This window comes from Ammospiza nelsoni, chromosome 1 (assembly GCF_027579445.1).
Source record: "Ammospiza nelsoni isolate bAmmNel1 chromosome 1, bAmmNel1.pri, whole genome shotgun sequence".
NCBI classification, from domain to species: Eukaryota; Metazoa; Chordata; class Aves; order Passeriformes; family Passerellidae; genus Ammospiza; species Ammospiza nelsoni.
The window spans coordinates 87,358,952-87,376,966 of record NC_080633.1 but is presented as its reverse complement, the minus strand read 5'-3'; the positions used below and the strand labels follow the sequence as shown (position 1 = coordinate 87,376,966).

The 18,015-nt window shown below is 38.4% G+C and overlaps 2 protein-coding genes across 2 annotated transcripts in view; one reads left to right on the top strand and one right to left on the bottom strand.

The window, feature by feature from the left end:
* The first annotated feature begins 1,431 nt into the window (after window positions 1-1,431).
* On the top strand, window positions 1,432-7,223 carry C1H18orf21 (chromosome 1 C18orf21 homolog). Its single transcript, XM_059477830.1, has 5 exons — window positions 1,432-1,518; window positions 1,634-1,656; window positions 2,406-2,605; window positions 5,498-5,706; window positions 6,112-7,223. Exons 1-5 carry the CDS (start codon window positions 1,445-1,447, stop codon window positions 6,263-6,265), a joined length of 660 nt encoding a protein of 219 aa, XP_059333813.1. The 5' UTR covers window positions 1,432-1,444; the 3' UTR covers window positions 6,266-7,223.
* A 1,358-nt stretch (window positions 7,224-8,581) lies between these two features.
* RPRD1A (regulation of nuclear pre-mRNA domain containing 1A) overlaps window positions 8,582-18,015 on the bottom strand; it is a 43,585-nt gene continuing 34,151 nt past the window's right edge. The window contains exon 7 of the mRNA XM_059466570.1: window positions 8,582-13,212. Within this exon, the coding sequence (XP_059322553.1) occupies window positions 13,063-13,212 (150 nt within the window). The 3' untranslated portion in view covers window positions 8,582-13,062. The remainder of the gene's footprint in view (window positions 13,213-18,015) is intronic.

Sequence of the window (18,015 nt, the reverse complement as noted above, 5' to 3'; positions counted from 1 at the left end):
GACCCACACCTCAAAAAAGTGTTGGAATTATTTTTGCTTACTTGTGTTCAAAAAGTACTTTCACTTTCCCTCACCAGTATTAATAAATGGGAATGTTTCTGTTGACTGATGGACACTGGTTCTGTTTTGAATAGATATTATATGATATCTCTCCTCTTCCACTCAGAAAAGGTAGGAGTTCACTCTAGGATCAAAAAAGCCAGCAACAAAGCAATGAAAATGTAACATTGAAAGGTTAACTGAAAAAATTAGTTTCATTTAAAAAATAGACTCAACAGAGGCCCTAATTGTACCTATTATGAACATTTAATTAACAAGTCCAGATTTATTGACTGTGCAGTAAACCTGTCTTAAAGGAAGCCTTGAAATGTCTTTTTCTTGTTGCTTTTCTATCTTTAAAGCCCTTGGCGACACCATGTCAGAAAATAAGAAATAATTATATTTATTTAAATTCCTTGATAGACTATTGAAGCCTGCTCAGCTGAATACCTCTCCTAAATGAACACCATTACCAATAGATCAAAGGATAAAAACGTCTAGCAAATGAGCAGGGCTGAGGGAATTAATAAAACACACATCAAACGGTGAAAGGCTTAGGGTTTGGTTCAGGGGCTTTTTTGGGGAGGTGCAGGGGAGGTTTTTGGAGGGGGTTGTGGTTTTGGTTTTGGTAGGGGTTTTTTCGTTGGTTTTTGGTGGTGGTTTTTTTTTGTTTTTTTTTTGTTTTTTTTTTTTTTTTTTTTTTTTGATTGGAGGACATTTGCAGAGTGATAAAGTAAAGTCTGCAGTCGCAAAAATGCACGGAAAAGGCACCTCCAGTAGAGAGTGTGACAGATGAAGTTCAGCACTGCTGAGCATCGGGCGGATTTCTGGAGCGGCTGCTGCACATCTTTCACCTGACAAGCCCTCACAGAGAAACGCGTGGCGTTCGGAGTTTGGGAATTTGTTTGTTTTTTTTTTTTTTTTTTTCACAGAATCACAAAATTGTTATGATTTGAAGGGACCTCTGGAAATCATCCATCCAGGGTGCCCTGGAGCAGGTGACACAGGAACGCATCCAGGTGGGATTGGCGTGTCTCCAGAGAAAGAGATTCCATGACCTCTCTGAGCCAGGCTAAGCGTTCTGCCGCCTTCAACCTAAAGCACCTCTTCCTCACGTTTTATTTCCCTAAGGTAAAAGTTTCTTTTCCTACCGGAGAAACTTTTCACACTGCGGGGACACAGGCGGCGGGTGTCGCTCTCAGAGAGGGCTCGGCTCCCGCGGCCCCTCAGGCGGGCCCCGCTGCCCTCCGGCGCCGGCCCCGGCCCTGCCCTCGCCCGGGCCCGCCCCAGCCCGGTACCCTGGTGCAGCGGCCGCGGAGCCGCCGGGGCTCGGCCAAGCGCTGCACATCGCCCCCCTTCCCTTCCCTCCCTTCCTGTCCTTCCGGCGGGGCGGGCGCTCAGCGCCATGGGGCGGCGGCGGCTGCTGGCTTCAGCGGAGCAGCTGGCAGAGAAGTGCCCGGGAGAGGCGCGATTCCTGCTGTAAGGAACCGCGGCGGGGCCGGGCCGGGCGGTGCGGGAGCCCGGCGGTGACGCGCGGGATGTCCCCGCCCGTGCCGGCGGCCGCGCCCTGACGCTTTCCCTCTCTCCCGTGCAGGTGGACGCTCCGCAGCTCCCGAGGCGAGTGAGGGACCCGGGCGCAGGCGGTGGAGCCGGGGCCGGAGGAGGGGGCTCCGGAGCCGGGCGCCCCGTGAGGCCGCAGCGCTCCAGAGGAGGCTCCTGCCGCGGGAGAGCAGCGCAAGGACAGGACAGGAGCATGGGAATGATTGCCGGCTCGCCCGTTCCCTCCCTGTGCCCCTTGCCCTGCGCTGCCCCCGCAAGGCCGAGCCTCGGGGCTGCCGGCTGCGGTGTTGAGCTCGCCAGGAGGCAGGGCCAGGGGGCCTTCGGGGGTTTGGGGAGAGGCGCCCGAGTCCGGCTCCGGCTGCAGGAGACAATGAGGCAGATGTCAGGAGCGAGCCTCTTGTTGGGTCTGAAATTTACCTCAAAGTGTTTCTCTCGTTCCTGAGGTCGTGTCATCTTCTCACACTTAAAATGGGCAAAGAGCTTTCCGAGGCTTTGGTGTCGCTGATCTGGTAGAAGATTGTGCCTACATGGCAGAATTGTGAGCCTCCTTTGCTAAAGATTTTTGGGAAGGAATTGCGTTTTTCCAAGAAAATGTACAGTTAGATATCGTGTAAACTTGTGCCAGGCATTAACTTAGTCTGAATTGTGCTCAGCTGAGCACATTCTGGTGTTCAGCTTTCTCTTGTGTTCTAGTGTTACCTTAAACAGAAAACATATAGCTAGGTAATGTTTACATTGAAATACACAATTTTAAAGTTTGCTTATTAACATAGTTATTTCATCCTTTTGCCTTTACTTATCTGTAGGTAATGAACGTGGATTAGAAAGGATATGTCCTTACTGCTTCCAGTTCCTGGTTCCTGACAGCTACCGAGTGCGCCTCAAACCAAAGATGAAAGTAACTCCACAGATAGAGAAGGTCCTTAAACGAGAGGCGAAGAATCATAAGCTTAACATGAAACAGACAAAGCTTTTGAGAAAGTACAGGGAGTCAAGAAGCATTCTGGTAAGGACAGTTATTTGAAACTGACATGTACACGATATTTCCCTAAATTTCATGTCCCTGTTTCAGTGGCAAAAAGAGAAGATACAGAAACCTTTCTCTTAGAAGAGGAGCCCACACATTTCTTTTTCATGAGCTTAAGACTCTTTCTTTTTGGAATAACTTCTATGCATAAATGACATTTTTAAAATTTACCTCCCACAATAGATAGATCATGAACACAAGACCAGTAAGCTTTTCTGTCAAAAAAATACCTTGTGACCCCACATGTTAGAGAAGCTACACAAACATCTCATGTTCCTTTGTTTCAGTTTATCACTTGTTGACCAAATATGTTTTGACACAAGCTTTACTTCATGTGTTTCACTAGCCTCTCATAGCTACATCAGATTATTATTGCCATCTGTATTAATAAAATTTTTTACTTTTGTCTGAATATTACTGTTTATAGAAACTCTTTAAAACTAAACTACAGAGGTAATTTCAACAAGTTGACGTTTTTCTTGAGGCCTCAGTTATTTTTCCTAAAAGTACTCAGGAATGTGACATTTAATTACTATTGGAAGAATAATAGTAAACATTTAATCTAGTGTTGCCAAGGTATGTACTGTTTTTAAAACAGGTTATGTGAATGGTTGTTGTAATAAATGAGACTGCACCCTATTGTGCCCAGCAGTTGCTGGCACACTTGGAATTTTCTTGCATAAGTCTTGTGGTTACAGGAGTAAATTTTGTGAAACCAAAAACTATGTAAGAGTCAATTAAAAATTTTAAACTGAGGAATATATCACCAAGTTTTTTGGCTGTCAGACCAAAATAAGATGCTTCATAAAGGCACTCTCCCCAAATTGTAGACCCAAGTGGAGCTTCAGAAAGGCCATCTGAAAAGGTTTTTCACCCAGAGGGTGGTTGGGCAGTGGAACAGGCTCCCCAGGGCACGGCACCAAGGCTGACAGGAGTTCAGGAAGCATTGGGACAACACTCTCAGGCACATGAGGCTGGGATTCTTGGCATGTCCTGTGCTGGGCCGCGAGCTGAAATTTGGTGATGCATGTGGGTCCCTTCCAACTCAGATTCTTCAAGCTGACATGTTTGCTTTTTTTTTCTGGTATCCTGAATGTTGAGGGTACATTAAGAACTGTCCCTTTAAGGAACTGATGAACAGACCAGTGTCCTGTGAAATGATGATGTGCTCTTAGACTTATTGTGTAGCTGCAGAGTGTTTGTTAGGGACACACTGTGCATTCATATGAGTAGTTTGAAATTCAGTTTAAATAGGTCCAGTTTAAACTCTGGGTAATATTTTGATCTTGGTATGTAATTACAGACTGCTGTACTTGAGCTTTGTTCAGTTTAAATTTGTCCTGTGGATTATGATTTAAGTGTTTCTTGTCTTAAGTCTTTAAAAATGCTGTCAGCAACTGGCAGCTTTCAAAATTAGCAATGTAGATCCCTGTAATCTAATACCTGAGACTTGTGCAAATGAAAATTCCAGTGTGGTTGGAAATTAATGCAAGTAATAATGTGACAGGTTGAACCTCTGAGAACTTTCTTAGCAAGTAGAACTTGATTTTAGATTGCTTCTGGCATAAAAAGGCATATAACATAGGGACTGTTTCAAGGCTTTGAAAATTTTTGGAGTTAACTGCTGATCCATTTCAGGGAATGGAAATTAGCTGTGAAGTGCTATGATTAATCCAGTAATTCCTGCATTGTAAAGTGGTCATCTCCATTTATATTCCATGCAGTGCTAAGTCACCATGAATGGTTGTTTCCCACCTGAATTTCATTCAGAAGAACTTAAAAATATGTCAATGCCTGAGCACTAAAATAGTTAATGCTGTTTCTTCTTTTTTTTTTAGTTTGTTAGGCTGACAAAATATAATGTCTAGAGGAAGTCAAAACACTTAACTAAAAATGTTTCATTTCAGCATCTCTAAGTGAAATTTTTAATAAAGTATCTGAATTTACACACGTTGAAATGAAGAATGATTTGGTGTAGATGTTTTCAAAACTGCTTAGACGTTTTTGTGACAGTCTTTTGAGTATGTTATTTTTAACCAGAAGCATCACAGAACTGTTTTTCTGTCAGTCTAATTGGTGTCTCAGAAAGCTGTCTGGCTGTATTACTTTCGTATATCTTAGTATGAGTAGTTGCCATGGCAGTGAGGGATTTCAGGAATGCCTGACAGCCTCTGACTGGGTGATGTGATCAGTCTGATGCACCTCTCAGCCTGGTGTGCTGCTGAAGTTCCCTGCAGCCTAGAGGTACACAGAGAGAAGAGAAAGTGCCCTTTGTTTAGAACATCCTCCTTACTGTAGAAAGTACTTTTGCTCTAATACAAAGCCTTGGCTTTGTTCACTGAGACTTGCTGTTTTTAGTAAAATGGATGACTGGGTTTGAGAGTTTGGTAGTTTAAATATTGTATCCCAAGATTCCCTGATAGGCTAATGACTTTAGATGACACAGAATGTCAAATTTTTTAGCCAAATTCCCAATGTATAGGAGTACTCCAGTATACTCAGTGTATCTTGTGCACTCAAAATATGATTTGCCCAGTTCAGGTGCTGTTTTATGTCTTGACAGGGTTGTTCTCTGTATATCACTGTACAATGTTACATTCAGCAGTATGGGTCCCCTGAAATTAGTTTGCAGGGAATTGGAGTAATTTCTAGATAAACCCAGAGGATGTATTTGGTTTAAGAAGCCTGAATTAAAATATGAGTTACAGAGTGTATCTTTGTACTTTTTAGTATCTCATATTTCACTTAAGCAAATATTTAATTTGTGTCATGGTATTTGGAGAACAGTTTGAGTAATTCTTCTAATGGCTTTATAACATAAAGGTGGAAAGACTGAAAGACAGCTTGATACTTCCTTTCTTCTCTCCATAGCTGGTTACTTGCAAATCTTGCAACAAAACAACAAGATACTATGGTAAAAGCAGGGATTTTCTGGCAGCCAAAACACAAAATTGTGGCACTCCAGGTATCAAATCTAGCCTGAAGACACCAGATGTAAAAATTCAGTCTGCAAAGAAAATGACACCTGTAAGCTGCAGTAGGTTGGGATCTAAAGGGAACAGTCCCTCATCACTTTCCAGGTATGTGTTTCTTTCCTATTTAAAGCAGCCCTTTGCCAAGTAGAGTGTATTAAATCTTGTTGATTTTAGATCAGTCATTTAATAAAGTTTGAATTGATAACTTAGTGTATTTCTTAGTTGGTATGGTTGAGGAGATCAATTTTAATTTTCCAACATTTAAAATCAAAGACTCTCATTATAAGCCACTGTGTGCAAAAAATACCCAGTTACATTTGTGTCTTTAATGTAAAATGTCTGCCTAAAATTTGCATGACAAAGTATTGCTTCTGCCTGCTCACTTGCACATAAAAATACACTATTTCTCTTGGATATTTTCCACTCAAATCATATATGTGTGCTTTCACAGTTACTTTATATTAATTCTTATTTCTCTCCTCTAAGACATTTGAATATTTTGTTTTTCAGGACACGTGAATCTGGACAGACAACAACCAACTCTGCTTCCAAGACTCCCCGAAATTCCAAATTTCACTTTTCTAAGCTAAAACGGATGCTTGACCTAGAAGAAAAAGAGAAAAACGAGAAGGCAGATTTCAAAACCTTCTTGACTTTACTTTAGTTACATTTTATTTCAAAGTAATAAAGATTACAGCAATAAATATTGCTCCAGTTTTAGTAAATCAACAAAGTGATTTCTTTAAAACTCAGGCTAACATCCTGTACCTTGTGGAAGCATAGATCATGTTTTTTAGAAGGAAGGTCTGTTTCTAAGGGGAGTGATGGTCTGCCAGAGGGAGAAGTAAAGACAGCCAATTTAATATGCTTGGGAATCTTGGACATGTCTTGCAGTTTCTGATGCCCCAAGAATTAAAAGCCAGGATTTATCCTTTGAGGAAGCTGATGATGGCCCCATCAGGACCATTTAATTGTCAACATTAAAGATTATCAATTTTATGTTTGGCACAGAGATAAGAGAGGAAATATAAAGTAACTGTTCAAGACTGAGGTTATAGCCCGTCCTGCATATTTCTGCAGTGAAAGTTCTGCACATGGTGCTTCACATTCCCCCTGAAAAATAGAGCCAGTTAGTTAAAAGCATTTACTTTCTTGGATGTAAAGGTCTGTATTTTCCTTTTCTTTTGCTAGTTTAATGAATAGTTTAAGTGCCTTCACACTCAATTGAACACTGCTTAAGAATTAGGAGCACCAAATAACTTAGTGGGCTGGGAAGCAGTCTAGGGCAGGGGAGAATAGTTTGTTGTAAACTGTACTTAAGTGTCTCAGAGATTGGCATGCAGCCTTTTTTATATCTCCTGTACACTTGCACAATAACTGAAGGACTCGCTGCTCATTGTCTCTTTTGTACATGTAGGATAAAATGAACTGCCACTCTTTAATCAAAATACAAACCTTGGATTGTTGCCTTTTCCAGTGTAGAACTTGGCATGAATTGACCTGTTGCTGTACTTACAATCCAGTCCTCTGGAAGAAATACTTTGTTGATGGAAAATGTTCATTGCACAGAACTATTTGAAAATACTGATTTTGCAATAAATTTATTAAAAGTACACACATTAGGTACTGCTGTGCTTCCCATGAGGCCAATGTGAAACCAGCACAGGCATCTGCTGTGTTTTAAGGTCTCCCAACATTAATGTGTTTGTTAGAGCTCATTTCCCTGTTGTTTTTGTTTTCAGTGCTTCTTACACAACATTTTGCTGTCTCAAGAGTGCATTCTTTTTGGATAAAACTACAGAGAAGGGATAAAAGACATGGACGGGGGAGCACAACCAGTGTGCAGAGAAAGCTAATGGGTGATCTATCCACACGATCACAGGAGAGCTTGCCTAAACTATGCATTTCCAAAAATGTTTTGTGGGTGGTAGGCATTCTGCACACCAAGAGTGTTACCTTTGCAGCACACTATTTGTTAACAGAGATAATGCCTTGTCATGCTCCAAACAACATCTTTTTTTCTTTGGATTTACCAGAGTTGTCAGATATGTCTAGATGTGTTGTTAAAAGGGATTGTTATTGTGAGCTATTAGACTTTATTCTGGGAACAAAGGGAAAGAAGTCATTGAGTATGTGCCTTCTCTTGTTTTACAAGTGTGCTTCAAAATGCTAGGTAGAAATATTCTCCAGTGCTTTTATATTACTCCTAAGCCTTTAATGGAGTGTTCTTTCTGTTAACTGGACTTTCACAGAATTGGAGTGTTGAAAGACAGACACACATATGTATGAACATATCTCTGTAGATAATATATATAGGTATATACATACCCACACATCAGAGGCTTACATGCAAACACAGACTACACACATACATTCAAGTCAGGCACTCTCCCCTTCAGGACACATTACCTTCCTGTACTTGATGAAGCACTGAAGGCTGCTGGCTGTGAGAGACTTGCTGAGCTCCCCTCCAAACCACTGTCAGGCCACATTACTGGCTTGTGTTTGAAGAGCTGCAAGAACAACTGGAGAGAGGAAATGCCTTCTCTCATTTCAGACTTTGTAAAATAAGAGCAAGAAGGTCTCCATTAAGCATACAGCCCTGCAAAGAGGCATTTGAATTGAGAGTGGGAGTTATTTCCCTTCTCACACAAATTCTACTGGGCAATGGTATGTGTATCACTGGCAGTACTTGTACCACACTGAAAATGTTACAAAAGTGTGTCTTAAAATAATCAGCTCAACTAAATTTACAGTTCTAGAGATAGAACCTCAGACCCTTTAACACACTGCTTTCTCACCAAAAACTGTCACACAGAATACAGGGAGTAATAAACCTCAAAATTAGTATCAAGCATTTCCTCAGCATCATCCCTGAGATGAGATCTTGACTACCTCCAAGTATAGGGAGCAGTTGACACTAAAGCCATTTCTCACCATGAGACTGAGAAGGCAAGCAGGGAACAATAATTTTCAAAGATGTTTTTACAACAATGTTTTATTAAATATGAAAGAGTGTACATACAGGTGTAATTCTGAGGACATAAATTACACAAGGATTACAGGTTCTGTCAGAAAAGCACAATAATGAAACATCTTTACATTTCAAACTTTTCTTGTTAGCTTTTAACAAATAAGTCTATTTCTGTTGCAAACAAGTAATGAGTGCTATTGAACTTTTTCAAATTCCCACAAAAACATCATGCTTAGTAGGATACTTCAACTATTGTAAATATGAAGTCAGAATTAGATTCCTAAATAACACGATGGAAGAGGTTTACTACTTAATCAAGATAAATGATACACTGAAATAGGAGCCGAGACAAAATTGGTCATTCATTAAAAAAAAATCCACTTCAGACACTATGTTTGAGTCTGCTTTCTTTACTTGCAGGAATAATCACTGTGATTAAATGTAATGAGCAGAACTGGCCTAAACATTTGTAAATGTAACCATCAAATTTTAGACGTGCTGGTTTTCACTGATTTTCCCACTGAAAAAACCCGACACCCACAGATCTATTTCCTTACATTTCAAAAGGCTCTGCTGCAGAGGGCCAACCAAGCCTATGTATGATTTCCACGTCCTCCATGGTCATCTGCTCCGCTGGCTACTGCATCCTTCCTACATATGTGTTTGGGTCATCATCAAAGGACCAAACTGAGTTACCACTGAGATGTGAGAGCAGAACTAGTCTGTGCAAGTCCTAACACAATGGGTTTTTTGAAACTTCAGGTAAGCAGCAATGTAATTTCATCATAATGAAAGCTCTCAATTTGACACTCAGAAGACTACTCGGATAAAATACATAATAAGCATGTGGTTTAGGTTGTGTTGCTAGGGATTAACAGAGGTGCTTTAATATATTAATACAAACATTACAGAGTGAATCAGACAAGCTAGTATTACTGCAGGCTGGTCTAATTTCCAAAAGAAGTCATGAAACATAATTTCTAAGAATGGCAACTTTTGTAACTAAGGACTTCACATTTATTTTTAAAACCACAAAAGTGGGGTAGTATTCCTGATATCTTTCAAAACATTCTGGAAAAAACACAGTTTGAGTCTGCAAACACTAGAATATACATACAAGCAGTCCCAGTGACCTCCAAGGTAAGCATTCTCATTTGGCAAAGTGCTGCAGGAATATCTTTGCTTTTTTCAGAGAATGCTTAATAAAAGTGCAATATAGTGAAGCAAATAATCTAATTATTATGACTTTATTATTAGACTAAAAATATTCAGATATTTTATAATTGTGCCTTTTGTATGGCAGGCATGCTGCATTGCCTAGAGCCAGACCACATTAGAAGAGGTAGGCAGGGTAAGCCCACGCATTTTCTTTCCCAGGATGGCAACACCCCAAAGCAGTTCTGTGGCACAACCCCACCTACAGATAAAACATTGTGCTGCCCAGTCTCACACTTATTTCTGTTTTGACAGAAGCTGACATGTGGTTTGCTTTACCTTTCCACCCAGGCATGTTCTCCCTTTTGTCTCTTCGGCACCCTACCCTTCCCCACCCAGCCTCTTTTCTTCCTGAGATGTCAGAAGTACGTACATTGAGCTTTGGAACCTGAGAATTTGGAGGTATTTTTTGACACTACAGGGCTGCATCTGTACTCTATCATGCTATCTCCTGCTATACTATTACAGTTACAGTATAAATCTCCTAACTACTTGATACCCAATGCCTTTCCCATATATAAATAAAAAAACCCCAGCGTACCATTCAGCCATTAATATATGACACTTGCTCTAAGAGTGACCTTTGCCTTTCACAAGCCTTCTTTTCCAAACAAATATTGAGGGATCATTTCCAAAACCCCAGCTATGAAAAACTCCTTGAAGTAAACAATTTCACAGTAAAATAAGGAAAAATATATCTAGAAAATAACACTCTCTCAAAATTAAAACTTATATACAGCAAGAAAAAGTTGAGGTTTTCCTCACTCTTTTATCAGTTCTACATTACCTATAGATAAGCAATGTTATCACCAGGAGTTATGAACAGGAAAAACAGATCCAGTGAAGTAAATGTAATGTTTTTTTTAAAACCTTTGAGAGATCAAGAAAATTCAGCACTCAACTTTATTATTACAACTAATTTCAATTCAGGCAGAAAAAGATTGTTTAAGCTTAATTCCCTATGATTCTGAGTATCCAATATAGATCTTTCAGCATAGTCTAATAAGCCTTATCACTGCACTTATAATCACCTCTGGGCATAAATTAAGTTTTCTATGGATGGAATTCAACCATGAACTCACTATTTATGCCTCTAGTTCTATGATTTGTTTTAGAATTTCTAATGGATTAAGCTGGTTTAATATTTACCACAAATTTGGTGCTATTTTTTAGCAAAACTGAGCTTTAACTGCAACTGCAATGCACATACACGTGTGTAAGAATTTATGTGAGTTTAACATTCTAGAACAGAAATATTTAAAACATTAAAATTGTATCAGAACATTTTCTTATCAAGAATCTACACTGAAAAGATGTCAGTAAGTGTTATTTAATTTTGCATATTACACTTAAATTAAAGAAACTAAATATTCTGGATTCAATGTAGTCACAGCTCTTTTTTTCGTATGGAATGGAAAATTGCCACTCAAAACTGAAATTTTTGGACCTGTAGTGAGCTCTGATAACTATTTTGCACACTCCTATTTGTCAGTCAGAATTTTTTAGGAAATCAGTATTCTACATTGCATGCTATGGACTTCTATGTCAACAGCTTGTATTTCTATCTTTTCAGGCTTTTTCCCTACTTAACTGAGGTCTAATTCATAGCAACTTCCGTGAGAAAAAGTAACTGGATTGAGATGCCTATGTCCAAGTGTATGTATTTTAAAGAGAGTGATTATTCTCCATTCACATCCTACAACTATTTTGGTGATTCCCCCTGTAGTAGCCAATAACAAGTGACAGATAACTACCTTGGACAATTTCACTCCAGGACTATTTTGAATTGTTGTGGGTTTTGAAAAGGAAGAACAGCTTTTTGTAAAAAAAATTGATTCCACGTGAGGCGTATTAAACTTGTAAACTGTGAGCTGAACTGGTACAAAACAATGCCTGACAAGTGCAAAACCATGGACAAAATGCAATCGTAAAACAGTCCTATGATATATCCAACTCAAAACACTTGCAGCCCAGGTCTTTTAGGTCACCAAAATGCCAAAGGTACAGGTAGGCATTTCTAAAATTACTCAGTGATTACATGGCTCATTCCAGTGAACTGAAAAGCTGCAACTTTCTGGCAATGTGCTAAATGCCTATCTGTATCTTTAAGTGAACTTAAAAGGTGATTCATAGTATGGAAACAAGGATTCTTCACAAATTCAGCTGTTCCCTGACAAATACCACACTTATGGCCTGCAACAGAGTTTTTTAACTGGGCAATAGTTTTCTGCTGTTTGAGTTATACACAGGCCTGAACAGTCTCTTCCTGTTGTGTGAGACAAAGACAAGCAAGATTTAGAAATATTTGCTGGAGCAGGTGAAGGTGAGGAGGTGGTAGCCCATGCTGGCCTCCAGGGTTTCTCAGTGGAAGAGGATGTACAGTACAGCTGTATCACCATTTTGTTGCATGTACGGATGGTACATTGTCAAATTTTAATAATGGGCATTTAGCAACTGAGACAGTTTAGAGAATGACCTTTCAATTTAATTAAAACTGTAAAATGGCTTCACATTTCTGGGATTAACCTTTTTAGATGGAAACAGATGTTCCAGAACAGGATTAGATTGCAAATGAATGGTCCCTCGATTTAGAAACAAAGCAGCTGTAAAAAGCTACAATTTCAAAACATAATTAACTGGTCAATTTTATAGTTTCTACATGCTGACTTCTACATGATACAAAAATATTGTAGTATTTTGAGTTGTTTGAAGATCTGCTCAGTGTAACATGATAAATATTTTCCAATAGAAAATTGGTTGTTAACATTTACTTCAAAAAAACCCACATTGTTTTGGGAGTGGGTAATTTAAATGTAATGGACAGTAAGATCACTTTTAACTTTGCATTAAATGGCATTGGCCTTCTTGCAAACCTAAGCCTATGATTTCCATGTTTCACTCTCCCACTAGCAACGGAAATGTCTCAAGTTAGAATTGTTTTGATTATATATTGTTCTACATTAAATACAGGGTACATAAGAAAAATCTTAGCATGTTTTTTACAGGGCACCCAACTAAAATCTTTACAAAAGATAATTATTCATTCTTCCATGTAACAGACAGAGATGCCACTTTTATAAATGTACCCTTATGTTCACTCACCAATAAAATAGTAAACAAATCAACTTTTTAAACCATTTTTTATAAATTATTAAAGTATTTTTACTGACACTCTGCAACAATATACAAAAATAATACTACAAGAGTACCGATCGGTCTGGCCTACCCCTCATTCCACAGAAAAGCAGAGGCTATGGGGGGATGTTTGGGAATCAGTCATCGCTGTAGATGTCTCCTGCAAACGGTAGGTGTACGTGGCTGCCCGTGACGTTGGGAAGTCGAGAGAGATCAGGCAGGTTCTGGATGCGTGACCTGAGTTCTTTCCGTACTTGGGACACTCTGGCTAACTTGCGTTTGTACTCCTGTAATGCAGAAGAATTCCATAAGAGGTTTTATTGCCATTACTATCCCTACTACTTACTGCACCTGTGATTTTCCAAACTAAGTTTTCCTTCTGCAAGCTAGGTGAACAGCCTTTAACAGGAGAGAATCCAGAGATTTAGGAGGTAGAGGTATCAGCTCTAGCATTTTCCCAGCAATGGACTTCAATAGCACAGCCATGGGATTATTTTGCTTTAAATTCTAAGAACATAAATGCTAAATAGGGAAGACAATCCCAGCTAACACAATCACAGGCTTTTCTCCATGTAACTAGGAGAACAGGATTATTGTTAAAACTTAATTAAGGACAGTTGTTACACATATTCTACTATCAGTGAGGCTAGAGGGATAAACTTAGTGATGTCAGAGAAGTTACTCTCATCTCATACTGCTGAAATAATAAAAACCAACCAAATATCCCCTAACTAGGCCTAACAGGTCCCACCAAGATGATAAATGACAAGTATTTTGTATTAACTTTTAAAATAAAAAACGTATTACCTCAGTACATTTATGGATTTAACCCTGGGTTTTCAGAAACTTTTTGAATTGGGAACTTAGGATTTTATATTGTGTTGCAATACAGGTCAAACCACTCACAATTGATGTATTTAATGATTACGAGGCCCTTTTCATTTGAAACAACATTATATAAATAAAGTTCAACATTGTAAATCAGTGCACTAGAATATAGTCAGTGGTCGCCTCTTAAGAACACAAAACATGATGGAGTAGAATACCAGTTTTTATAAAATGAAAACAGTTATTCCAAAATATAAGAAGATCAATGTATATAATTCACAGGAATATTTGAATTTCAAATACTTGGAAACTGTGGAAAACAGAAGAAACTAAGCACTAGCAGACAAAGCAGTGCTTCATGAAAAAATACCACAATTCACAACACATCAAATGCAGATGCCTCCTAGTGTGGCTGCACGTTTTGCTGCAGCCTATGAATGGCTAGAAGTAACAACACATAGGTAATCCACAACTTGGATAATCAGCCCATGGAAAACCAAGATCTCATTACTATAACCACTTTTAAATAACAGTGGGGGAAAATTCTACATGATCCAGCAACAGTAACAAATATAAACACTTGATAATTCCAGCAAGTATGAAAACACTATGCAAATGTCTATAAAAGATAAGAATCAGGCTGTTTCTTTACAAGCTCTAAACACAATTTTAATATATTACTATATTGTTAATAACATGGAGTAATAAGGAAGAATAATGAAAAGATCTTTTGGTAGTAGAACCTAATGCAGTAGAAAAATATAGTAAAGAATGTTAGATAATGAGACATGACCAAGATTATTAGACAAGGTCCAACACAAATTTAAAAGGTTTGCAACTACATGACCTTCTTATCAGTGGCAGTAAGAGAACAATGAGATACCTTAAATTCTTAATAAGAATCATTACAGGTAGCTAAAAAAATTTCAAATCTTTACAGAGGAGAAAGAAAAAGTGTCCCTGAATTAGGATCATCAATTGCTTGGTATAATTTATATTTCAAAATCAAATATTACATGCAGATTCTAATGAGATATTAAACACAGTGAAAATACTACAGATGCCCAGTCAGTGGGAACTGTAAACCCTTAGTAATAGTACCCAGTGTAAAGCAGCATTTATTTTAGGATACAGGTGGCCAAAGAAGTCTTACAACTGTGAGCCCCTTGGTCCTGTGAAAACTTGCTATAGTTATCCAAAAATATTCTCTTTGGTGCAAGTGACTTCGGGACATGGCTGTGGAAATGAAGGTCTGCATCCTGACACTGTATCCCTACACTAATGCCCTAAGACCACAAATACTTCACTGTTTCATACCTGATTTTACAGCAGAATCCAGAGGCCTCACTGAGCAGACTCAGCGAAAGATGTGTAGTTTTTTTCCAGCATGTAAAAGGCCAATCTCAGGCATTCTCACTATGCATTTTAGCCCAGGATGCAGAGACTCCTGACTATTATTTTAGGAAATAGATTTTATGCTGGAAGAGAAGACCAGCTTCCGGTTTCATTGTTTACTAAAACAACCATTTTGGTGCTATATAGAATACCAGTCAACTAGAATCCCTATTTTCAGAAGCAGGATGCTTGGAGATTGCTCACTGGGTGACAAGGATTTTCAGGAAGCTAGGTGATCTTGCCTCCACTGTGAAAGATGTACTCCTATACAGAAGAGGATGAGCAGAATTGTAAGCAGAATCAATACACTCAAGAGGCCTAAAAATCATAAAATATATTAACTATAAAATCCCTCCTGCAGTTAATTCTTGTAAAGAGCTGAATCCTGCCCAAGTTTATTCTCTATCAATGAGGAATGTAAAGCCACAAATCAGTATCACTTCACAAGCTTGAAGCCTGAAGTTAGGCAAATAGACACAGTCACTTAGCAACAGACCCAACAGTTATATTCTTGCTAGACTTTACTCCAAAACCTGAAATGTGCCTTATATTAGACTGTCAGTTCCTTGACTCCCTTAAAGTTCCCTTTAGCTGATAATAAATCATTTCCATAACAACATTGCATTTCTGACATCCAGCATTTTCCATATAAATCTGCCTGGGACTTGTTGCCTAGTGACTATCAGCTTGATCAATACTACTAACAGTAGGTTCCTTTTCCTCACTAAGGAAAATGTTCTCATAAATTGTGTCTCCCACATAACACAGTCATCTTCCTCTCACCAACATCTCTGGCGTAATGTACTCTAGGGAGACAAAATTTGTTCCTTAAGCCTTCTCAGAAATATGTAACTCTGAGAAAATTTGCTTGAAGTCTTTACTGCAAAACTAGAGGTAAAAAAAAAAAGGTAAGGTTTTATAGTTGATTATATTATTGATGCAGTATTCTCACTGTCATATTTTCTGAAAAATCCCTTCACCAGGATTTCTTCTCCTGGGAAGCTGAGAAGCCTCAGAGAAGAATGAAAACAATAATTATCTGATTGCTTCTCCTGTGTTTGCTGCTTTGGAATGTGGTCTGGAGATTGTTTACCAACTGGTCATTGTTTGACTGGTTTCATGTGAATTGTTTTAATTTAATGACCAATCACATCCAGCTGTGTCGAGGCTCTGGAGAGTCACGAGTTTGCCATTATCATTCTTGTTAAGCCTTCTGTCTCTATCCTTTCTCTATTCTTTAGTATTGTTTTAGTATAGTATCCTTTAATAAAATAATATCATAAAGTAATAAATTAGCCTTCTAAGAACATAGAGTCAGATTCACTCATTTCCTCCTCATCCTGGGAACCCAGCAAATACCATACAGTATAAATTACAGAATGTAATTTTAATCCAATTTCACTAATCCAAAGCATATATGAGATCTGAAACTGCAGGTTAGAGGTTCACATCAATCCTCCTCCACAAAGAGAAAAAACATTCACCTATCCAGAGCATCTAATTTTCCATGACACTCCTGAAACTATTCTAGAAACCACCGGAGATGTCCAATTTTTATGACTGGTGAACAAGTCCAAAAGAGGACTGATTTTCAAGTACAGTGACTCAGCAGTTTAGAGGTATTTTCAAGGCAGCTGCTGTTCACAGTTTGATTCTATTTAAAACCACTGGTCTCTTCTGAAAGGTTTGCTTGTGTATTTTTACAACTGTTATTATTGTCCTGGCATGACCTAAGTAGTCCTGGACTGCTAGAATACAAGTATTAAATACTCATTATCAACAACACTCACTGCATGTCCAGCCTTTACTGTTTTATCATAATAGCATGCACATGTACCTACCACCTTTTTCCTCAGTGTGGATGTTGAGAGTATGATAATGAAAGCAGAGAAGTGGGAACTGAGATATCCAGGTGTTACTTCTAGTATCGTTGCTCCATTAGAAATGCCGGACATTATACTACCAAGTAACAATTTAATCCTGTTTTTGACACTTTTAACTGTGGAAATCCTCATGGAGAATTTAAATTTGATTACCATTGTGCTGATTTTAACATAAATTTCAAATTACCCCTGTATAAATGAGGCAAGATTTGAGACATTTACTTCAGAGAGTCAGGGACACGCAGAAGTATGATGCTTTATTTTGTTACATTGAACTTAATTTGCATTTCTTCCTACCTATGGAGAACCTTACTTTTGGTATATATGGGCAACCTGATATTTGGAATTAAGGTCTCTTCAATATCTTAATTCTTAGATATTCTTCAATATCTTAATCTTAGATTAAGCTAATACTACTTTCAGGCAATATTTGTTTTTACCTCCAGTCATAAAAGCAGGTTTATGAGGTAATTAGAACTTATTTTGCTCATTAGAGTCCCACCAGTTATTACAATTTCCATTATTTGACAGTGTATATGGATATTTTGTGAAAGCAATGCTAATAACATATGGATTCGGAATCTAGATTAATAGTGATTCTCTATCAAAAAGTACCAGGCAAAAAAGCCAAATAATTTTTGATTAGACATTACAGACATCATAAATAATAAAAATGTAGGCAGATAAAACAAGCTGTGCACTGCAGAGAATATATTACTTTCCAAATAAAATAGATCATTATAAAGATGTTTTGCAACAGGAAGGTGCTACAGATAAAAAACTTCATGGATATGCTTTTCCTTTATATCATTGATATGACTTTGAACCTTCATCTGATCACTGATGCTATGGAATGCACCAAAATACCGTGTGGTAGAACATGTATAGCAAAGCAAAAATAAAAGGTTTGCAGGAAAGAGAAGTATTTAATCTGCACCCTCGTTAGCTAGAGAAAGGTAAGGTGGAAATAAATACTTCAATACA